This window comes from Siniperca chuatsi, linkage group LG2 (assembly GCF_020085105.1).
Source record: "Siniperca chuatsi isolate FFG_IHB_CAS linkage group LG2, ASM2008510v1, whole genome shotgun sequence".
Taxonomy (NCBI): Eukaryota; Metazoa; Chordata; class Actinopteri; order Centrarchiformes; family Sinipercidae; genus Siniperca; species Siniperca chuatsi.
Genome location: NC_058043.1, coordinates 859172 through 876201, shown reverse-complemented (window position 1 = coordinate 876201; position 17030 = coordinate 859172). Strand labels below are relative to the sequence as shown.

Here is a 17030-nt window from a genome sequence, read left to right as displayed (position 1 = left end):
TATTCTCACTCTTGAGAGTTCATAATTCAAGCCTTAGTTAAGACTTTGAGATGATTTCATTTCCCTCCATCATTAAGTCTCATTTCACCTCGATCGCTTAACATTAACGTCACCTAAAATAACAGCCTCAAGGACTGAAGCTGATTTTTGCTTTGTCTGTTTCCCCTGTTCAGGTCCAGCAGAGAAGAAGAAATATGTGAGCTACAACGACCTTGTGATCTAATAGCATTCCTCCATCCGAACGACAGACTGAAAAGGAAGAAGAGAGTGATAGTTGGAGAGGTCTGGTCTCCTGCCCTGCTGGCTAAAAACAAGAAAAGGGAGGAAAACGAAGAAGGGTGTTCTTTTTTTATGTTGTTGTTACATTTTTGTTGGTCTCATGTGCTTCATCGCCCACCACAGACTTTCAGATGGTAAAGCAAAGCCTTGTGGGACTTTCCTTTGGGCGCACACACATTCACTCGGTCAAAGAGAAGCGAGATGCTGGGAAACTGTTCCGAAAATAAAAAATAAATCAAGGATGGTTTTGTCCGTGAGGTGGTGATGATGGTGATGGTGATGGTGGTGGAGGTGGAGGTGGAGGTGATGATGGTTCTGAGAACGAACAGGATGCAGCCTCTGGGTTGTGAGCAGTCGGCAGAGCTCTCGGGGCTCCGTGTGGCGTCTCTCTCTGCTGTTGATGTCAAACAACGCAGCCGTCTCGGCCTGACGTGACCTTCGTACGGAGCCCGCCTCCTCCTGTCTTTTAATGTACTTCCAAACTGCAAGTTTTCCAACCTTCCCGTCCACCCGCGTGTCGTTCTTTATGGCTTATATGTTGGCCTCCTTTGGTTGTTGATTTTATTTCCTTTTCTTTTTAAGACAGCAATGGTTATGACGTTAATGATGAATCTGTTTTGCTCTTGCTTCTTGGATGCACATTGTTTTTATTAAAGCCATATTCTTCGCTTTGAGATTTCGAGGGCTTTGCTCACGCTGCCACCTGGAATCTGATTTTTGCCACTAAAATGTAAAAAAAAATCCGTCCTTAAGGTCCTGAAAACACATTTTCTCCATCAGCTTCTTACTGCGAGGCGAGGGATCCTACATGAACAAACTTTAGATTACAGAAGATTACAGATTGTATAATTACAGTGTAATTATTTAGTACAGGGGTTTCCAAAATCTGAGTCTCAGAATTGGTACCATTAAATTAGCTGAATGCAGAGTCAGCAGCTCCTGTCTGCAGTGGACCCGTGGACGGACAGACAGCTGTCTCTGGATCACTGTGAGACTGAAGGAGACTTAGAAACAGCAGGATTCTCAGGCAGGTTCTGCAGCCGCTTTCTTCTCTGCTGTCTCAGTGGATTTCTGGACGTTTATTCATGATGGACTTCAGATATTATTATATCCTCTGAGGCTGTAAGTCGCACTGAATCTAAGAATGTCTGTTCAGATTTGACTGAGTTATGCAAATTTTGACTCAGTGTTTTAGAACAGGAAACTCAAAATCGGGAATTTGTTGCTAATTGGTGTTAGTTACGTATGTTGTCTTGCCATCACCTCGTAGAAGTGTCCCCAGCTGCTGTGTCATCTCTGTCATCTTCATTATCTGCTTCAGACGCTGGGTTTTAAGCCCTTTCGGCTCTGTTTGGTCACAGTGAAACACTGCTCCGCCTGAGCGTCTCCTTTGATGTGACTGACAGTCATTAGCCAAAAAAGCAAAAGTGACAAAAGTCGACTTCCCGACTTCTGTGAAGAATTGGACAGTTCAGGACTGTTACAGGTGAAACATGAACCGTGAAACTTCCACAGAGCTTTTTCCAAGTTTCCAACGGAAACAGGAGATTTGTGTGCAGCGCCTAAATCAAGTTTCCTGTAACTTAAACGTAGCTTAATCTCTTCCGTGAGCTGCGAGTCGCTGCTGCAGCTCCACCTGCTGACTGTGTTGCTGTCCAATCAGCAGCCAAAGTGCAAAAACTAACTTCCTGTTGTTTGTACAACACCTGCATGCACCTGTCCCTTTCACCCCACACTGTGTCTTTGCTTACCTGCGTCCCTCCCCAGGCGGAGGCGCCTCACAGTTTGAAAACCTCTGTTACAGAAAAATACTGAAGATTTGAAGCTAAAGCTAAAGCTCTGGGGCTTTAACTATCTGAGATATCCGGTCGCCTCTGAGTGTTCTCCTAATTATTTGACTGGGAACGAGATCTGAAGTCACCCGTTTGCTCAGAAACTAAATCTGAGCTCTGAACTTTTCGTGGCCGACAGCCAGCAAAGCATCAGAGATTTGCCTTCTGTTCATAGGTTTCGTTGAAAAAATCTTCACTTCAGTCACCCGACGTGGTAAAAACCAGATTCCTCCGCTGGCCGTGAACACAAAGCCAAAAAAAAATTTAAAAAAAACAGGCGTGTTTCTAAAGGCCTTTTAAAATGTTTGTGGTCCCATGATGAAAGCATTCCCATCCCAACATGTGTGTTCCTTCTCCACACGCGCATACATGATGACTTCTCCAGTATTTTGTAGGTGTATGATGATGACGATGATGATGACCCTTAACTGTTTTGTAGCCGACGTAAAAAGAACCTACTTTGGTCCAGACTTCACTGGATTTGTGCTGAATATCTGGTGATTTCATGGACTACTGATACAACAAAAGGTGTTGATGTCGAGGTTGTCAATGCATGCCTGATATGTTCGATGTTGAAACCGAATCCGAAAAAAAAAGTTAAAAATAATGAAATTCTCACAACACAGTTGATTCCACCTGTCTGCTCTGAATTGTACTGTTTTTGATTTAGTTTCTGTTTCTTTACTGTTGAACTCCACTAATTCTTTCTCACTCAGCAGAATATGGCTTTGATCGGTTTCTTATTTTCATGGAAACTATGGGAAACGGAGAAAAAAGATGAATATATATTTAAAAAACAAAATACTTGTTAAAAAAAAAAGGAAGCATGTATGTTTTCTACTGTTTGTACTAGGTATATTCATGTTGCCCTTGCTGCTTATGTGCCAATGTTGTGGGAGAGATTTTACATTTGGCCACTCATGCAACTATTCTGTGGTGTTGTCCAAGAATGTATCAACATGAAATAAAAAAAACATTTGGTTATTTTTTTATATATATTCCCTGAGGAAACGCAGTTTGGTACTCGTGTCTTACTCTTAGAAAGCTTTTTCACTTAATTGCCTTGAGAGATATTTGATTTATTTCATTCCTCGTCACACATGGACCTCCATGAGAACAATGAAATCAGTGTGATCTTTTGGATTTTGTAGAATATCATAATTTGCCTGAAAAGAATTGTCTTGTCTCCATTTTCCTTTTATTTGTTCTAATTGAGATTCAACATGGTTCCTTTTGTGGAGAAAATGGGCACCGAAAAAACTGTTGGAATTTAAAAAATCTGAATTGCATGGCTGATTTTCAGAAAATGAACCACTCGATCTCAATTCCCAAGAAGCTTGTTTTTCATTGAATATCATCAATAAAACAAAATCTGCAGATCCTGGATGCACGGCACAGATAACTCTGCAGTGTTTGCCACACTCACCTGGCCCTTGTACTATTATAAAAATCGTTATATCCTACATTGAGATAAGTTGCCGTTTCATGAGCAGAATAAATGAGCGGAGGTCTGTTAAATGAGTCTATCTGTTTTGCCCTTCTCTGTTCCCTCACACTGGCCATCTGCCAAACGTCGTACAGTCGTACATTCTCTCCGACGGTCAGGGATGGAAAGAGTACGAGAATATTTTACTAAGTAAAAGTAAAATTACTTGAGTAAAAATGTACTAAAAGTAAAAAGTACTTTGGTTAAAGTGAGCCTTTCTGTTTTAAAACAGGGGGCTGATAGAGCTACTAAATGAAAGAACACCTTTAGGCTACAAAATAAAGTGCATTAAAGAGTAAATACACCCAAAACCTTTTTTTAGCTGTAAACTTCTATTTATTACTTGTCTCACATGAGATCAAACTATTCTTGTCATCTTGTCAACAGTTAATCAGATGTGTGCTGGTTGCTGTATTTACTTAAAGAAATCTCCACCTAAAGGATGAAACGAGCAGAAGACATTTTAAAATAAACGACTGTCCTTAAACACGTCATCAGAGAAAACAAAATCGATGCACTCAGTAGAAAAGCAGAGTGTTGAAGGTTCAAAGGTCCCACTGAGCTGGATCGGAGTTTAAACAGGAGAGTTCATCTGTAGTTTTAATAAGCAGTGTTTTCTGTTCGTTGTTTATCCGTTTTGAGTCTTTTGTTCTGTTACTTGAAATGTCTCTGAACTGTGGTTGGAGACCTCGGTTTCTAAGCTAATTTAGCCTGGCTAGCTAATGTAGCTGCTAATGTTAGCAAACTTCCACAGACGCCTTCAAACATGAACAAGAGATTCATTGCGGCAGTGAACACAACACCAATAACGGCGCGATATTCAGGCGAATGGTAACGTTAGATTAAGCACAGCAGGGCTACGACTACGTACTGGCGCTCCCCCACAGCGCCGCTGTCCCGGCTCAGGTCCCCTCTCAAAGAGCCACAAATGTGCTTCTCCTGACTGTCGGAGCTCCATCACACTCCCTGTCTGACTGACCTTGGTTTCCTCCATCTTTTCCAGGAAGCCCGCAGAGTGGCGGGCTGCAGAGAGGCACCTCGCTGGACGTCGAGCCGTCCCGCACACAAACCAGCAGCTTCTTCTCTGCTGCAGTTGCTGGTTTGACGCCTTCTTCTGAGCCATGCTCACGCAGTTTAATGGGACTTTTTCTTTCGACTTCTGTGTTTATTCTGTACGTGATGCGGCTTGAGATGCAGCAAAATCTAATACTCAAGTAAAAGTAAAATACTGATTTTACTGTGATGCCAACGGCTCAGTGATGCACTGGCCAGAGTGCCGGTTAATTAATCATGCCCGGGAGACTTGGAGGCATTTGTCTACAGCTGCTAATGAAGCAGGGAGGAGGGCTCACTGTCAGGAGAGTGAACGTCCCATTAGCTGTAAGTCGACAGGTTCAATCCCTCCAGCAAACTTTTTCAACTTTCTGGGTTACATTTTTTTGTCATCAATGACCTACAGTGACCTCATGGACAAACAAATGAAAGGGAAGTCATCAACAACAAAAATGAAATGCATTACAATGCATTACTTATCTTAAAGCAATGCTCACATGTCCATGTGTACATTGAAAGAGTTACTGGTCGCTGTGTTCATGAGAACAGATTCCTGATCAGATTTCAATGGAAGTGGACTTTGTGGGGACAAAGTCAACGGTCCTTATTCTGTTCGGCTGAAGCTAATATGAGTCTTCAGCAGTCTGAGTTATTCGAATCAACTGCATGTCTTCCAACGTTACTTCCCACTTGATTTGTGTAGCTCAGACTGTGGATTTTATGTTGGAATCACGTTAGGATCTGAGCTCTTTACGGCCTGTGTTGAGAGGAGGAAAGATCACAACGGCCGATAACTCAACCTAAATATGGGAACGTGAATATTGATTGACTTGAAAAATGTGATGTTTAGTGTATACGTGCTGTTTTTGAGAGATCCTGCTGACAAACTGACTGCGGCAAAAACTTTAGCTTTGATGAGGCAACAGAAATGACCTCAACATAGTTGGAAATGAGTCGACGCCACAAACAAACAGTAGAGTGCTTTGTCAGAATGGGCATTCGGAACAATGGAGTCTGGTGCACATAAACTTCTGGGCTTCAGGATTATTATAAATGAATCTGATACACTGATTGTTGTTTCCAGCCAGCTTTTGCTTACAGCTGCTGTTTTCTCAGGATAAGAAATGCATCCGATTCTTTTGCAGACTAATTAATGCCAAATTTTGCATTTCTACCCAAATTTTCTCTCCACTGTATTTTTGTTCCAAGCTGAAAGACTTTGTTCCTTTATTATGCTAGCAAAAAACAGACTGCATTTTCCACTGCAGTGGATATTGAAGAGCTTTGTCAGCATGTTTTCCTGCTGCTAGGATATCAGAGCCTTAATACGGCTACTGGCATCTCATCCTCCCTCCCAGAAACACTAATTGGTTTGGTGGTGACTAATCTAATTGGACACTGAAGGTTAGTTATGTGAATCCACTCACAGCCGGCCATCCCCAAACCCGCTCTTATCTGTCGCTCAGAAAGAGGCTCGGAGACGGAGGACGACATTCCTGCTGTATCATAATTACCAGGGGGGTCAGTGTGAGAGAGGGGGAAGCAGGGGTGAGGGATGGGGGAGGAACAGTGAGAGTAATTGGACAGCGATGGGGAGAGACAGAAACGTAAAAGCTTGTTTAGTTTTCATGAACACAACTGACTTTGTTACTGTATCGTTCGTCTTTAGGAACCATCCTCTGCACTCGTCCCTCCTAAAGCGTCGAGCTGTACGCATCATCACACGGATCCTTGCTGTCGTATCATATTAAGGATGGGATGTTTTCAACGACGCACACTGTGTGCAAATATGTTTTTGTCGTTGCACAAAGCTTGTATGTGTCTTGTAGTTAAGTCAAATTCTGTGGCCCCTGCTCAACCCATGGCCAGACTGTGGGATAAAGGCCCCTCGCGCCATCCTACATAGAAGACACGCAAAACGACTACAAACAATACAGGATCTGTGTCTCTCGACGACTCCAGACTAATCTGAGGAGCTGTTTCGAGTCTCTTTGTGGTCTGATCGACTTTCAAACAGGAAATGTTTAGTCTCTTAAAAGAGGGGTCCCCTGGCCCAGTAGGCCCATCAGTAATCCATCATGCCTCAACTGTGACGTACCTCTGAGGTATGTTAGGTTTGTTGACCCCCCAACTGTGGTAGCATGAGACCTTTACTTCTTGCTCTCTGGTAAAGAGGATCTAATTGAGTTACTGCCTCGAAGCAGTAGATTTCTAACTTTTGACTTTTCTAAGACACTCAAGACTCGAGCTGAGCAGTAACTTTCAGTCTTTCCTCATTGTTGCCAGATACAGTGATCTCTGTCTTGTAATTGCATCTAAGCACTGACGCAGTGTCTAAGGGACCGTAGTCACTTGGTGAGGGAGCTAAGTAAATCTTGGTGTTGTCTGCTTAGCTGTGATAAGCTATGTTACTGTTACATGATTTGTCCAGGAGGGAGCATGTACAGAGACTGAACCCTGGGAGACTCCACGTGTCAAGCTGGTGATCCGCTCAGATTTATGATCACCAATGGCAACAGCACCAAGGAAATGATCCGAACCAACTGATCCGTCCTGGATTGTTTGTAAACGGGAATCCCGTCAACAGAATCATGTAAACAGAAAGTAGAATGTTGCCATGGAGTCAGTGAGTTATCTACAACCCTGTTTTTGAGCCTGTCTGTGTTCACATGTAGTCAGACTGTCCCATCAGAGCAGCTGAACCAGCAGTCAGCAGCTCCTGTCTGCAGTGGACCCGTGGACGGACAGACAGCTGTCTCTGGATCACTGTGAGACTGAAGGAAACTTAGAAACAGCAGGATTCTCAGGCAGGTTCTGCAGCCGCTTTCTTCTCTGCTGTCTCAGTGGATTTCATTCAGAGATGATGATGTCCTCGGGAAGTGTAAGTCTAGAATCTAGAAATGTGTGTATCATGTCTGTGTGTTCAGATTTGACTGAGTTCTGAGAAGAAGTGTAATTTTTTATGTAGCTTGCGATAACTAACGTCCTGTTGTGTTGACAACACCTGCATGCACCTGTCTCTTTCAGCTCACACAGTATCTTTGCTCACCTGTCTCCCTCCTCAGGGGGTGGTGCCTCACAGTTTGAAACCCCCCCTCTCCTACTTGTTAATCATCATGTCACCTCTTCCCTGGAACCACTGCCAGGATCCACAAGGATAAACTCACTGGATGGTTGTTAGAGGTGTTGATCGATGCCATTGGCTCACTGATTACTTTGCCAAGTGCTGACTGAATTTGCAAACTAAGAAAAGTGTGACAAGAGAGACAGATTCTGTGCCACAAGAAGAAAGACAGTGAGACCGAATGAAAGCCATGTTCTGAATTACTCACTGGCCTCGCTGCTGTTATGGAGCCACAAGCCGTACAATCCGCTCGGTCTCCTGCACGCTGAATGATGGGAACTTTCACAGACAAACCCGTTCACTGTCTGACCCTCTGTCTTGCTGCCTCAGTCTGAACACTGAACTGTCAGAGACTGATTCGATTGCATCTCAGGGTAAAGAACAACAGAGGGGATACAGTGAGAATGGATGGGGGGGGGGACTCCATTACCTTGAGGTTCTGCTTATGTGGCAAATTGCAGCTCTCTGGTTTTTCCAATTCCCTTCACTTCTCTCTCGCTCACACACTCACTTTCTTTCTCCTCCATCTTTCACTGAAAGTTACAAGAAACAAGATTTAGAATTGCGTTTCTTCCTCATCTACTGTATGGGGGCACCCGATTCCTGTCTCTGACCGCTCCTCGATCTGCAGGTGACCCGGAAATCGATCTGGTCCGCCATCTTTACGGACGTTCCTGCGCCCTTCTTTCTGCTCCGAGGAGCGCAGATATATGAGACCAGCCTTCGTCAAAGTCTTCTATCGGACCGACTCACCCGTTATTGGAAATCTGTTAGTCAAAAATGGGTTTTATGGGGGAGTGGGGGAGTTGACCCAAGGGGCCCCATTAAGGGGCCCATAAGATCAGATCTTCTACTGATTTGGCTCGTGTGTAGGAGCGTGTGGAGACCAACTCATTTTCATTACATGGCACTGTATTGCGTGTTCTCCACTGGAAGGGCACTTCCTCATGTCTCTAATCTACCATAGGGGGCACCGGGGGGGCGATCAGCTGATGGTAAGACACAAACATACATAGTTAACACCTATTAAACTACAAATTCATGATTTTGAGTTTCATGTACCTTTAACCTCATTCCTCATTTTTGTACTTTTCTCTCTGAGCAGACGTCCGCCGCTTCTTCCGCTGCCCTGCACTGGATTATCTTCCTCTTCTGACAAAAAAGAAGCCTGGTAATGACATATATTTCAATATTTGAACGTCTAATATGAGATAAGCCCAACCTTGTGGCAAGGCAATTAAAAAGCGTGAATGGAAATGAATGGTTTATCTTAACAAGGCATCAAGGGCGGCTGAAAAGTGACAGAGCTGCAGAAGTGAAAGGCAACATCATCAGCGGAGGAGGAACAAAAGTCAGGGATTTGACATGGCAACAATAAAAGCTGCGTATATATGGAATGGAAGTTATTGCTGTATAGCAGGTTATTTGGCTCTCCACCATCAGCGTCTTTACACTTGATGAGGTCCTCTGTGCTATCAGCACAGAGATAGCAGGTGTCAATGGAAACCAATTTAAGGCGTCCAGAGCAAAGCAAGTTATTAACCCGCCGGCCAAAGAACTGTATCTCCCCCTCTCTCTCTCTCGCCTGTATCTTGGGAAGAGCGACTGAAAGAGAGAGACAGCAGAGCGAGGCTGAGGAGCTCAAACTGCAGTTTAAGAAGCAGATTAGTCGTTTGACATTTTGCCTTTTTAAATGCGCGAGTTAAAGAGAAGAACTAAAGGCTTCGCAGACGAGACGGATACAGCAGGAGGGAAGGAGAGTGAAGGACATACAGAGGATGGAGAGATACGTCCTTCAGACACCATTGCCAAGTCTCCACGGCGACGTAATCGAGCAAAACGTCCACTTTGAAAACAACCACATCACGAACGATGTTCCAGGATCAGCTGAACCTTTCTGAGAAATAAACTGAAAGGATAAAATATATTTTTAGCAATATAAGACACTTTCTATTTTATGTTTCATGTCTCCAGACTTACTGAAAGTTTTTCTGGGTTTCAGCAAACTCGAGTCTATACAGAGAATTAACATTTCATACAGAGAGCAGATTAAAGTAGTTTGTGAGTAAACACTAAAATAAGGTGAAGAATTAAAATGGTGACATAAGAAATAACCTACTAGAAAGTCACCTATACAGATCAGGAGGTCGCTTTCTTCACAATCAGCAGATGGATTAATAGAAGTTTAGCTTTTGGATTTATGCTAAAATCACATATAAAATCCTGTGATTGTTCAGCTTTGCTTTCAGACCACAAACAAACCACCAGAGTCCAGCTGGAAGATGACAGGGACCCTCGTGCTGGTCTGCGCCAGAGTTCGACTGACAGCTTTCACACCAGGGTTCGTCTAAACCCCTCCGGTTAGCGGCAGCCTCGGTCCTCCCTCCCTGATGCTAACAACACCGCAGAACACATCTGTGGCCGTCACCACCGTCACTACCAGAGCACCCTCATCTTGTTTTCTAGAAATGTCATTTTGTTTGGCCACAAGGGGGCACCTGTGTCCTCGTAGACATCCACTATATTTCGATTCTAAAAGTAGTATTTCACTTCATGGTTACCGTGATATTTTCGCCCGCAATAATCGCAGCATGAACATTTGATACTGTCTCGTCTCTAGTTTGTAATCACCTTCCAAAACAACCGATGCGTTCTCTTATGCCCCACCCTGATCGAGGGGGTCCCAACATGGTGTGCCCAGGGGCCTGCCCACTCCCAAATCTGTCCTCGAGTCCAAGGGAATCTATAATTACACAGAAAACAAAAAAACTAACAGGCATTCAAATAACAATAAATCAGAAAGTGCAGATTTGATGTTTTAATAAAAAGACGTCCACTGACAAACAGCAACATGAAAATGTTGTTAGTGTTTTCCTTTTTAAATCATTTCTAAATGCTGTAATAAATGAATGATTAAATCAGTGATTGAATGACCTTCAAACACCTCAAAGTGCATGTTCATTTAAATGTTAGTTGCCATTTCTGTCTCTTTTCTACAGCTCACACTGAAGTGAAATGTTCACAAGCATTTTCACATTAGAGAGTTAATTTAGAGCCAAACAAACAATATTAAGAGCTCAATCAATGTCTAAATGTACAACCTGAAACAGCAGTAATTCAGCCTGAGCAGTCAGCGCTGCCGCTTTCAGTGTCTCACAGCATCCCCAAAACCTCGAATACCCAAAACAAAACCTGCATCGCATTAAAACACCACGCAGCCCCATTTCATTCCACACACTCCACTCTTTTTGTTATCAGCATTAATATTGACAGATTTTCCCGCTGTGCAATATCAAGCAAACCAGCGCCACACATTCCCTGTAAAAGCCTTTAAATCTTCCAACATCAGCCAACCCCATTCCATCCAAACACTCCACTTTGTGTTGTTGGTATTAACATGAGTATCGACAGATTCTCCCAGCGAGGTGCATCCAGCTCGCCGGCGGCCGCGGCCCCCTCATCCATTCTCCTATCCTCCCAGTGCACACATCATCTGTTTTGGGCTCCTGGGCGATACATCACTGTGGCGGGGCAGAGAAAAGCTCTTTAAGTTGCATAAACACAATGTCGCCCGGGCACCCACTGGCTGCTGGTGATGGATGAGGACCGCACACAGGAAAGAGAGAGTTGGATTCTTCCCGGAGCTGATGACGGAGCGAGACCAGCTGACATTACTTCACACTTTTAACTGGAGGCCTCTCTGGTCACTGCTAATGCAGGACGTTGGTGGCATGAAGAGGCCTGAGCTGAGCGACAGAGATGTGGTCAGTAGTGGGTTTGCAGCCCGATTGGGAAGCTGAATATAACAGCAGCAAACCCCCAGTCTGAGGCTGTAAACCAGAACCCCTTCAGACCTGCACCTCCGTACATAAATCTGATGGTAACCTGCGGTTTACCTGTCGGGCTCACGTCTGAATAAGTCACTTTTTGTGTAAAAGTCATGATGGCAATCTTAATAATATTATTATTAATAATAATGATAATAAATCTTTATTTATATAGCAAATTTCATACAAACAGATGCAACAGAGTGTGCCTCACAAAAGATGAAAAATCAAAAAGACAGAGAAGAGACAAATAAAAGATATCACTGTGGATGAGGTTAAAATAAAGTATAAGTTCCTGCGTAAAGGCAAGTTTCAAAATAATGTTTTTAATAGTTTTCAGTAGCTTTCAGTCCGGTTTTAGAGCTCAGAGACGGCTCCTTCAGCCTGCCTTTAACAGCCGACGCAGGCTCAGTCCTCGTGCTTGACATGATCGATCACTTTGTTCTCTTGCACGTCTAGAAACCCGGGTTGGTCTTAAGAGGACTGCTCTACATCTGCTACGTTTATACCTCTCCAACAGAACCTTCTCTGTTGTCATTTTAATTGCGGTGTTCCTCAGGGGTCCATTCTTGGGCCTCTGTTCTTTTCAATATACATGCGTCCTCTCAGCCAGATCATTCAGAACCACAGTGTCTCCCACAGCTGCAGATGATGCTCAGTTATCCAGAGGGCAGTTACAAACACATTTTGTCGTTTACTTTGGAGGACTTGTTGGGAAAACATCTAAACTGAATGCCGTCGGTAACGCTGCAGCAGCACAGAGAGAAATAAAAGCATGTCTTGTCGGTCTCGATGATGATGAGATCACTGTGATAAATCATCTAATGTGCTCAAAGGAAATAAAGTAGAACACTATGAATGAGCCAATTTTACATTAAGGAGATTCTTCTCACATCAGGCTCAACACTGTCTCAGAAATTACGTTTCTATACAGCAAATTTGAAGGAAACAGTGCCGCCGGGGTCATGTCACTTCAATTAACATCATGACGTTAATTCATTTAAATGTTAATGTTAATTAAATGTTAATACTGAACGTATCTGTAAAATGTTCACTGACAACATATTTCATTCGTTTTCCACCAAAATATCCAGTCTTGGAATACAATATCCACTGGTAGTGACTACAGCATTTTTATAGTTATGTTCACACACTCGCAGCTCTTGGGATGAGATCACGGTCTGGCTGAAAACAGAAGGATTCTGCAGAAGCACGAGACACAATGTGTTTATTAATATACTGCGTGGTGCATGAAAGTAGCGCTTCATTCACTCGAAAAAACATTGCTTCTGAACGTAACACAGCCAGAGATTACGTTTGTCGCCACAACGTAATTGGGAAAACAAATTAGAACTACTACATAGACGTAATTTCTAGGAGACGGGACTGTCGGTCTATAAAAAGAGATTTGGCTGGGCAGAAGAGGTTAGAAAAGCTGTAATCGGACATTATGCTGCAGGATTCTTAATAAATGATGACGATACATTTTATTTGGCGGATTCACTGGAGAGAAGAGGGCATGAGTGTCATAATTAAAGGCTTAGAGCCGCTTCATATCATTCAACCTTTGAACTAACTGCTGTTTTCCAGCATGGGTGCCGCTTCTTCTCACACACCAGCTGACAATTATCACACAAGCATGTTGCTCATGGCAGAATAAAGCCGCGAGGAACATTTACACACACTCATGTAGACATTCATTCACAGGTCGCCCTTTTCTCTTCTTCACTTTCCAGCGGAGTCCCTATCTAGAGGAGCTGCAGTTACCATGACAACGCAAGCCAGGCTGGTGTATGTGCTTTTGTAACGTATGAGATTCTCATATACAACGTGCAGTATATATGTATGCATATGTATATACATAGAGAGAGAGAGAGCGATGAGTGCAGCAGATCATAAAGCAGTTAATGTGTGTGCGGGTGCTGGCAGCCATGTAAAGTGTGGACATAGTGAGTTACGGTTGGACGGCGGAGGTAAATATTACTATATTAATATATTGCTGAAAAGATTATTTTATCTCTGTTAAATTCTCACGCTGGGATTACTCACTGTGGTCACACATCTCTCAATCCAGATCCAACACAAATATGACGAATTCATTTAAAGAAATCATTGTGTGTGTGTATGTATATATATATATATATATATATATATATATATATATAAACATATATATATATACATATAAACATACATACATACTCAGGGCTGAAAATGTATATATACATATTGCTTTGTGTACCTTTTTACCCCAGGGTCTTGCTTCTCAGGCTATACCTGCAGACAACTACTCAGGGCTGAAAATGTCCTGCTGACTATATTATATTTTAATGGTAGGGCACAAGGAAGACATACACTTATGTACATATATATGTACATAAGTGTATGTCTTCTGTATATATACAGTATATACATATATACCTCTTTATAATATGCACTATAGCTGTAGTATCATCAGTTTTATGTCTTTACACAAAAGATTTCAGTTTGACTTGAATGCAGCATCTATATTTTAGTGTAATTTACTTATTTATTGTCTTTGCGAGGTGTTTCTATGTGACGGTTCTAATCTTATTGTAGAATCAAGTCTTAAATATGGAGGCTGACGTGTTTTCATAAGCGAGGACCGACTCCAGGCTGAGGCTCTGGCAGGTTTCTCGCTGTCTGCTGGCATAACGGGCTTAAAGACTCTGATGCTCTCCCGCAGACGAGCTCCAGGGGTTTTACAGAGAGTATTCACTGATTGGTAAATACTTTGAATCCTGTTGGTGTTAGTGCAGCACGGGAAGTGACACGCCCCGCATTAAGAGACAGAGTCAGGAGGGAATTAGTGTTCAGAAGAAAGTCCACGTCCTCAGAGAGTCTGTCCCCGTTTGACACTGTACTGAGAGACAGAAGTGCTGACTGACTTCTGACGACTGATTTCATTCATGTAAGTAAAATAAAATATAAGTGCTCGTGATTCATGTGAATATTCTGCCCTTGCTGGTGTGGTGAGTTTGACAGATAGCAAGCAGCTTCCTCCAATAAACACCCTGGAAGCAGGTCTCTCCAGCCCCTTTCAGACCCGCAGCCCTTCACGTTAATCTGATGCTAATTTAACATGCGAATAAACACGCTTTCAACACGACGAGTCTGAATTAAAGGCCGGCAGGTAAAGACGTTTTCAGTTCGTGTATCAGATCAGTCAGCAGCTGTTGTCCCTCAGGGGCCCCTCAGGTAACACAATGCACCTCCAGCACTGGTCAACACCTTTTATCTGTTTCATCACAGCTGTCCCAAAACTTATTATCCACAGGGGACTTCATCCACAACAAGAGCCTCCTGCGGACGTTATCGAGGCCCCTGAGGGCCGGCCCTCAGGGGCCGCCGTGGCAGCTGGCATGATGCTAGCATGGGGAAGCTTTCCTTTGTCAGTATTTGAGTTGCTTAAATGTGTCACCTCCCCACTGAACGTGACCTTCACTCTTACTTCCTGACTACAGAACGAGGCGTGTCTGATGTTCTTGGTGTTTTACTGATAATAATAATAATAATAATAATAATAATAATAACATGAGCGCAGGCCAGCCGATGATCCGAGCATCGCTGGTGTGTGTGTTTCCTGCTTGCTTTCCTCCCGGGATGATCGAGTGTGTCCCCAAGTCCCACATTAAACCAGACTCCGTGAAAGCTGGCATACTAATACTTTGTCCTTACTTCCCCTTTACGTGCACTCTGCTGCTTTACTTTGTTGCCCCTAAAAAACTTTTGAACTTACTTCAAATAACATCCAGAGTCCTCACTCAATTTTCCTGCCAAGCTGAACTCTGATATTTAACGCTGATAAGGGCAAACAGGAAAAAAGCTTCAGCAGTTTTTGAAGGGGAAAAGTTTTGAGTTAAAGGTGTTTCAGTGATTCAGAACAGTTCTACTGTCCAGCCGTTGCAAAGTGAAAGTCGTGGATTCATTTGCATGTGTGATACCGTGTAGGACGGCTGTGTAACCTGCGGAGCCGGAGAGGGCCGGCCGAGCGCGGCCCCAGGAGTGCGCACTGAAGCCAGGCTTCCTCTCAGCCTCAGAACGAGGTTACCTCCAGCACAAGGTTCACCAACACAGACACAAAAGTCTTTAATCTCAGAGCTTCGAACCGACTCCGTTGTGATAAAAGTAGCCCAACCTCCTTTTACTTTTACGCCTGCTCACGAGCTTAAGAAGAAAAGCTATTTCTGAAATTTCTTACGACTTAAAAACAGTTAAATACCAGAGAACCTGCGGAGTAGATCCTAGATGGCTGCACACGTTCTGAACATGAATAATACACTGAAGCTGAATACGTATAACTCAGAACATCGACAGGATGTCACACTGTCGGCACTCGACGCGGCTGCAAACTCTTCTCGTGATTTTTACAGAAACAAACCTTTTTGTTTCAGCCGATCTTCTATTATTTCATATTTATTTATATGTTTATTCTTCAGAAATGTATTAGACAGTTGTTGATTTAACATGTTAACCAAACATATTAAGGATTTCACACAAATACATTTTCCAGTTTTAAAATTAGATTAGATATCAAACATAATCAAATTAGATCCTTATCTCAGATCATGTGATTAATCACGTGATCGCTTGAGAGCTGCACTTCACAGGAAGTCAGTCGGATACATGTGTCCGATTGTTCCTCCTCAGCTGACTCTTATTACCATTATTGAGCATAATTCACAGAGGTTTGATTCATCTGGGCCCAGGATTTATATTTCCACAATCCGCACATGAGGTTTCATATTTAACCAGCCGGTCCGTTTCATTATTGTTGTTTAAATCTGTCATCAGATCAGTTTCCTGACGTAGACTGCAGACTTGTGTAAAATATTCATTTAGCTACAGTTTTGACACAAATCTGTGCACCTGATGTCATGGATACGAGTCTCACTCTTACGTGGGTATTTTATTAACTTGTGCTGTCTTGTGCATGTGTGTGTGTGTGTGTGTGTGTGCATGTGTGCATATGTGTGTGTGTGTGTGTGTGTGTTTCTGTTTAAGAATGACAGACGTGCTGCGATCCCGCCGGGAGCAACAACTCGGTTCCAGTCAGTGTTTAAGTGACAGAGCGACTCCACTGACTTCAGCAGGGACTCTGATGATTCACGGCCGCCTGATAAATCTCAGTCTGCTGGGAAAACAATACCCCCGAACCTGTCACTCCAGCCTCTGTGAGCGCTGCTGAGAGGCCGCAGAGCACGACATAACGCAGCCGCATGGAGAAAACAGCAGCCCGGATGAAGCGTGTATATTAGCGCTGACTCAACAAGGGATAAAAGGCACAACTTACTGATCAGTTGCTACAACTGGAGCCCATCGCTTCAGGTAGATCTGAAAGGAAACACACCTTGAGCCACATTAATGGGAAACACAGCAGGTTGAAAAATACCCTCATTTTCCTTTAA

At 43.2% G+C, this 17030-nt stretch overlaps 1 protein-coding gene across 6 annotated transcripts in view; it reads left to right on the top strand.

The window, feature by feature from the left end:
* LOC122886169 (metabotropic glutamate receptor 7) overlaps positions 1-3633 on the top strand; it is a 278435-nt gene extending 274802 nt beyond the window's left edge. For all 6 annotated transcript variants that reach the window (XM_044218171.1, XM_044218166.1, XM_044218168.1 and 3 more), the window contains one exon: positions 174-3633. In XM_044218171.1, coding sequence (XP_044074106.1) covers positions 174-223 — 50 coding nt within the window. In that variant the 3' untranslated portion in view covers positions 224-3633. The remainder of the gene's footprint in view (positions 1-173) is intronic.
* Positions 3634-17030: the final 13397 nt, after the last annotated feature.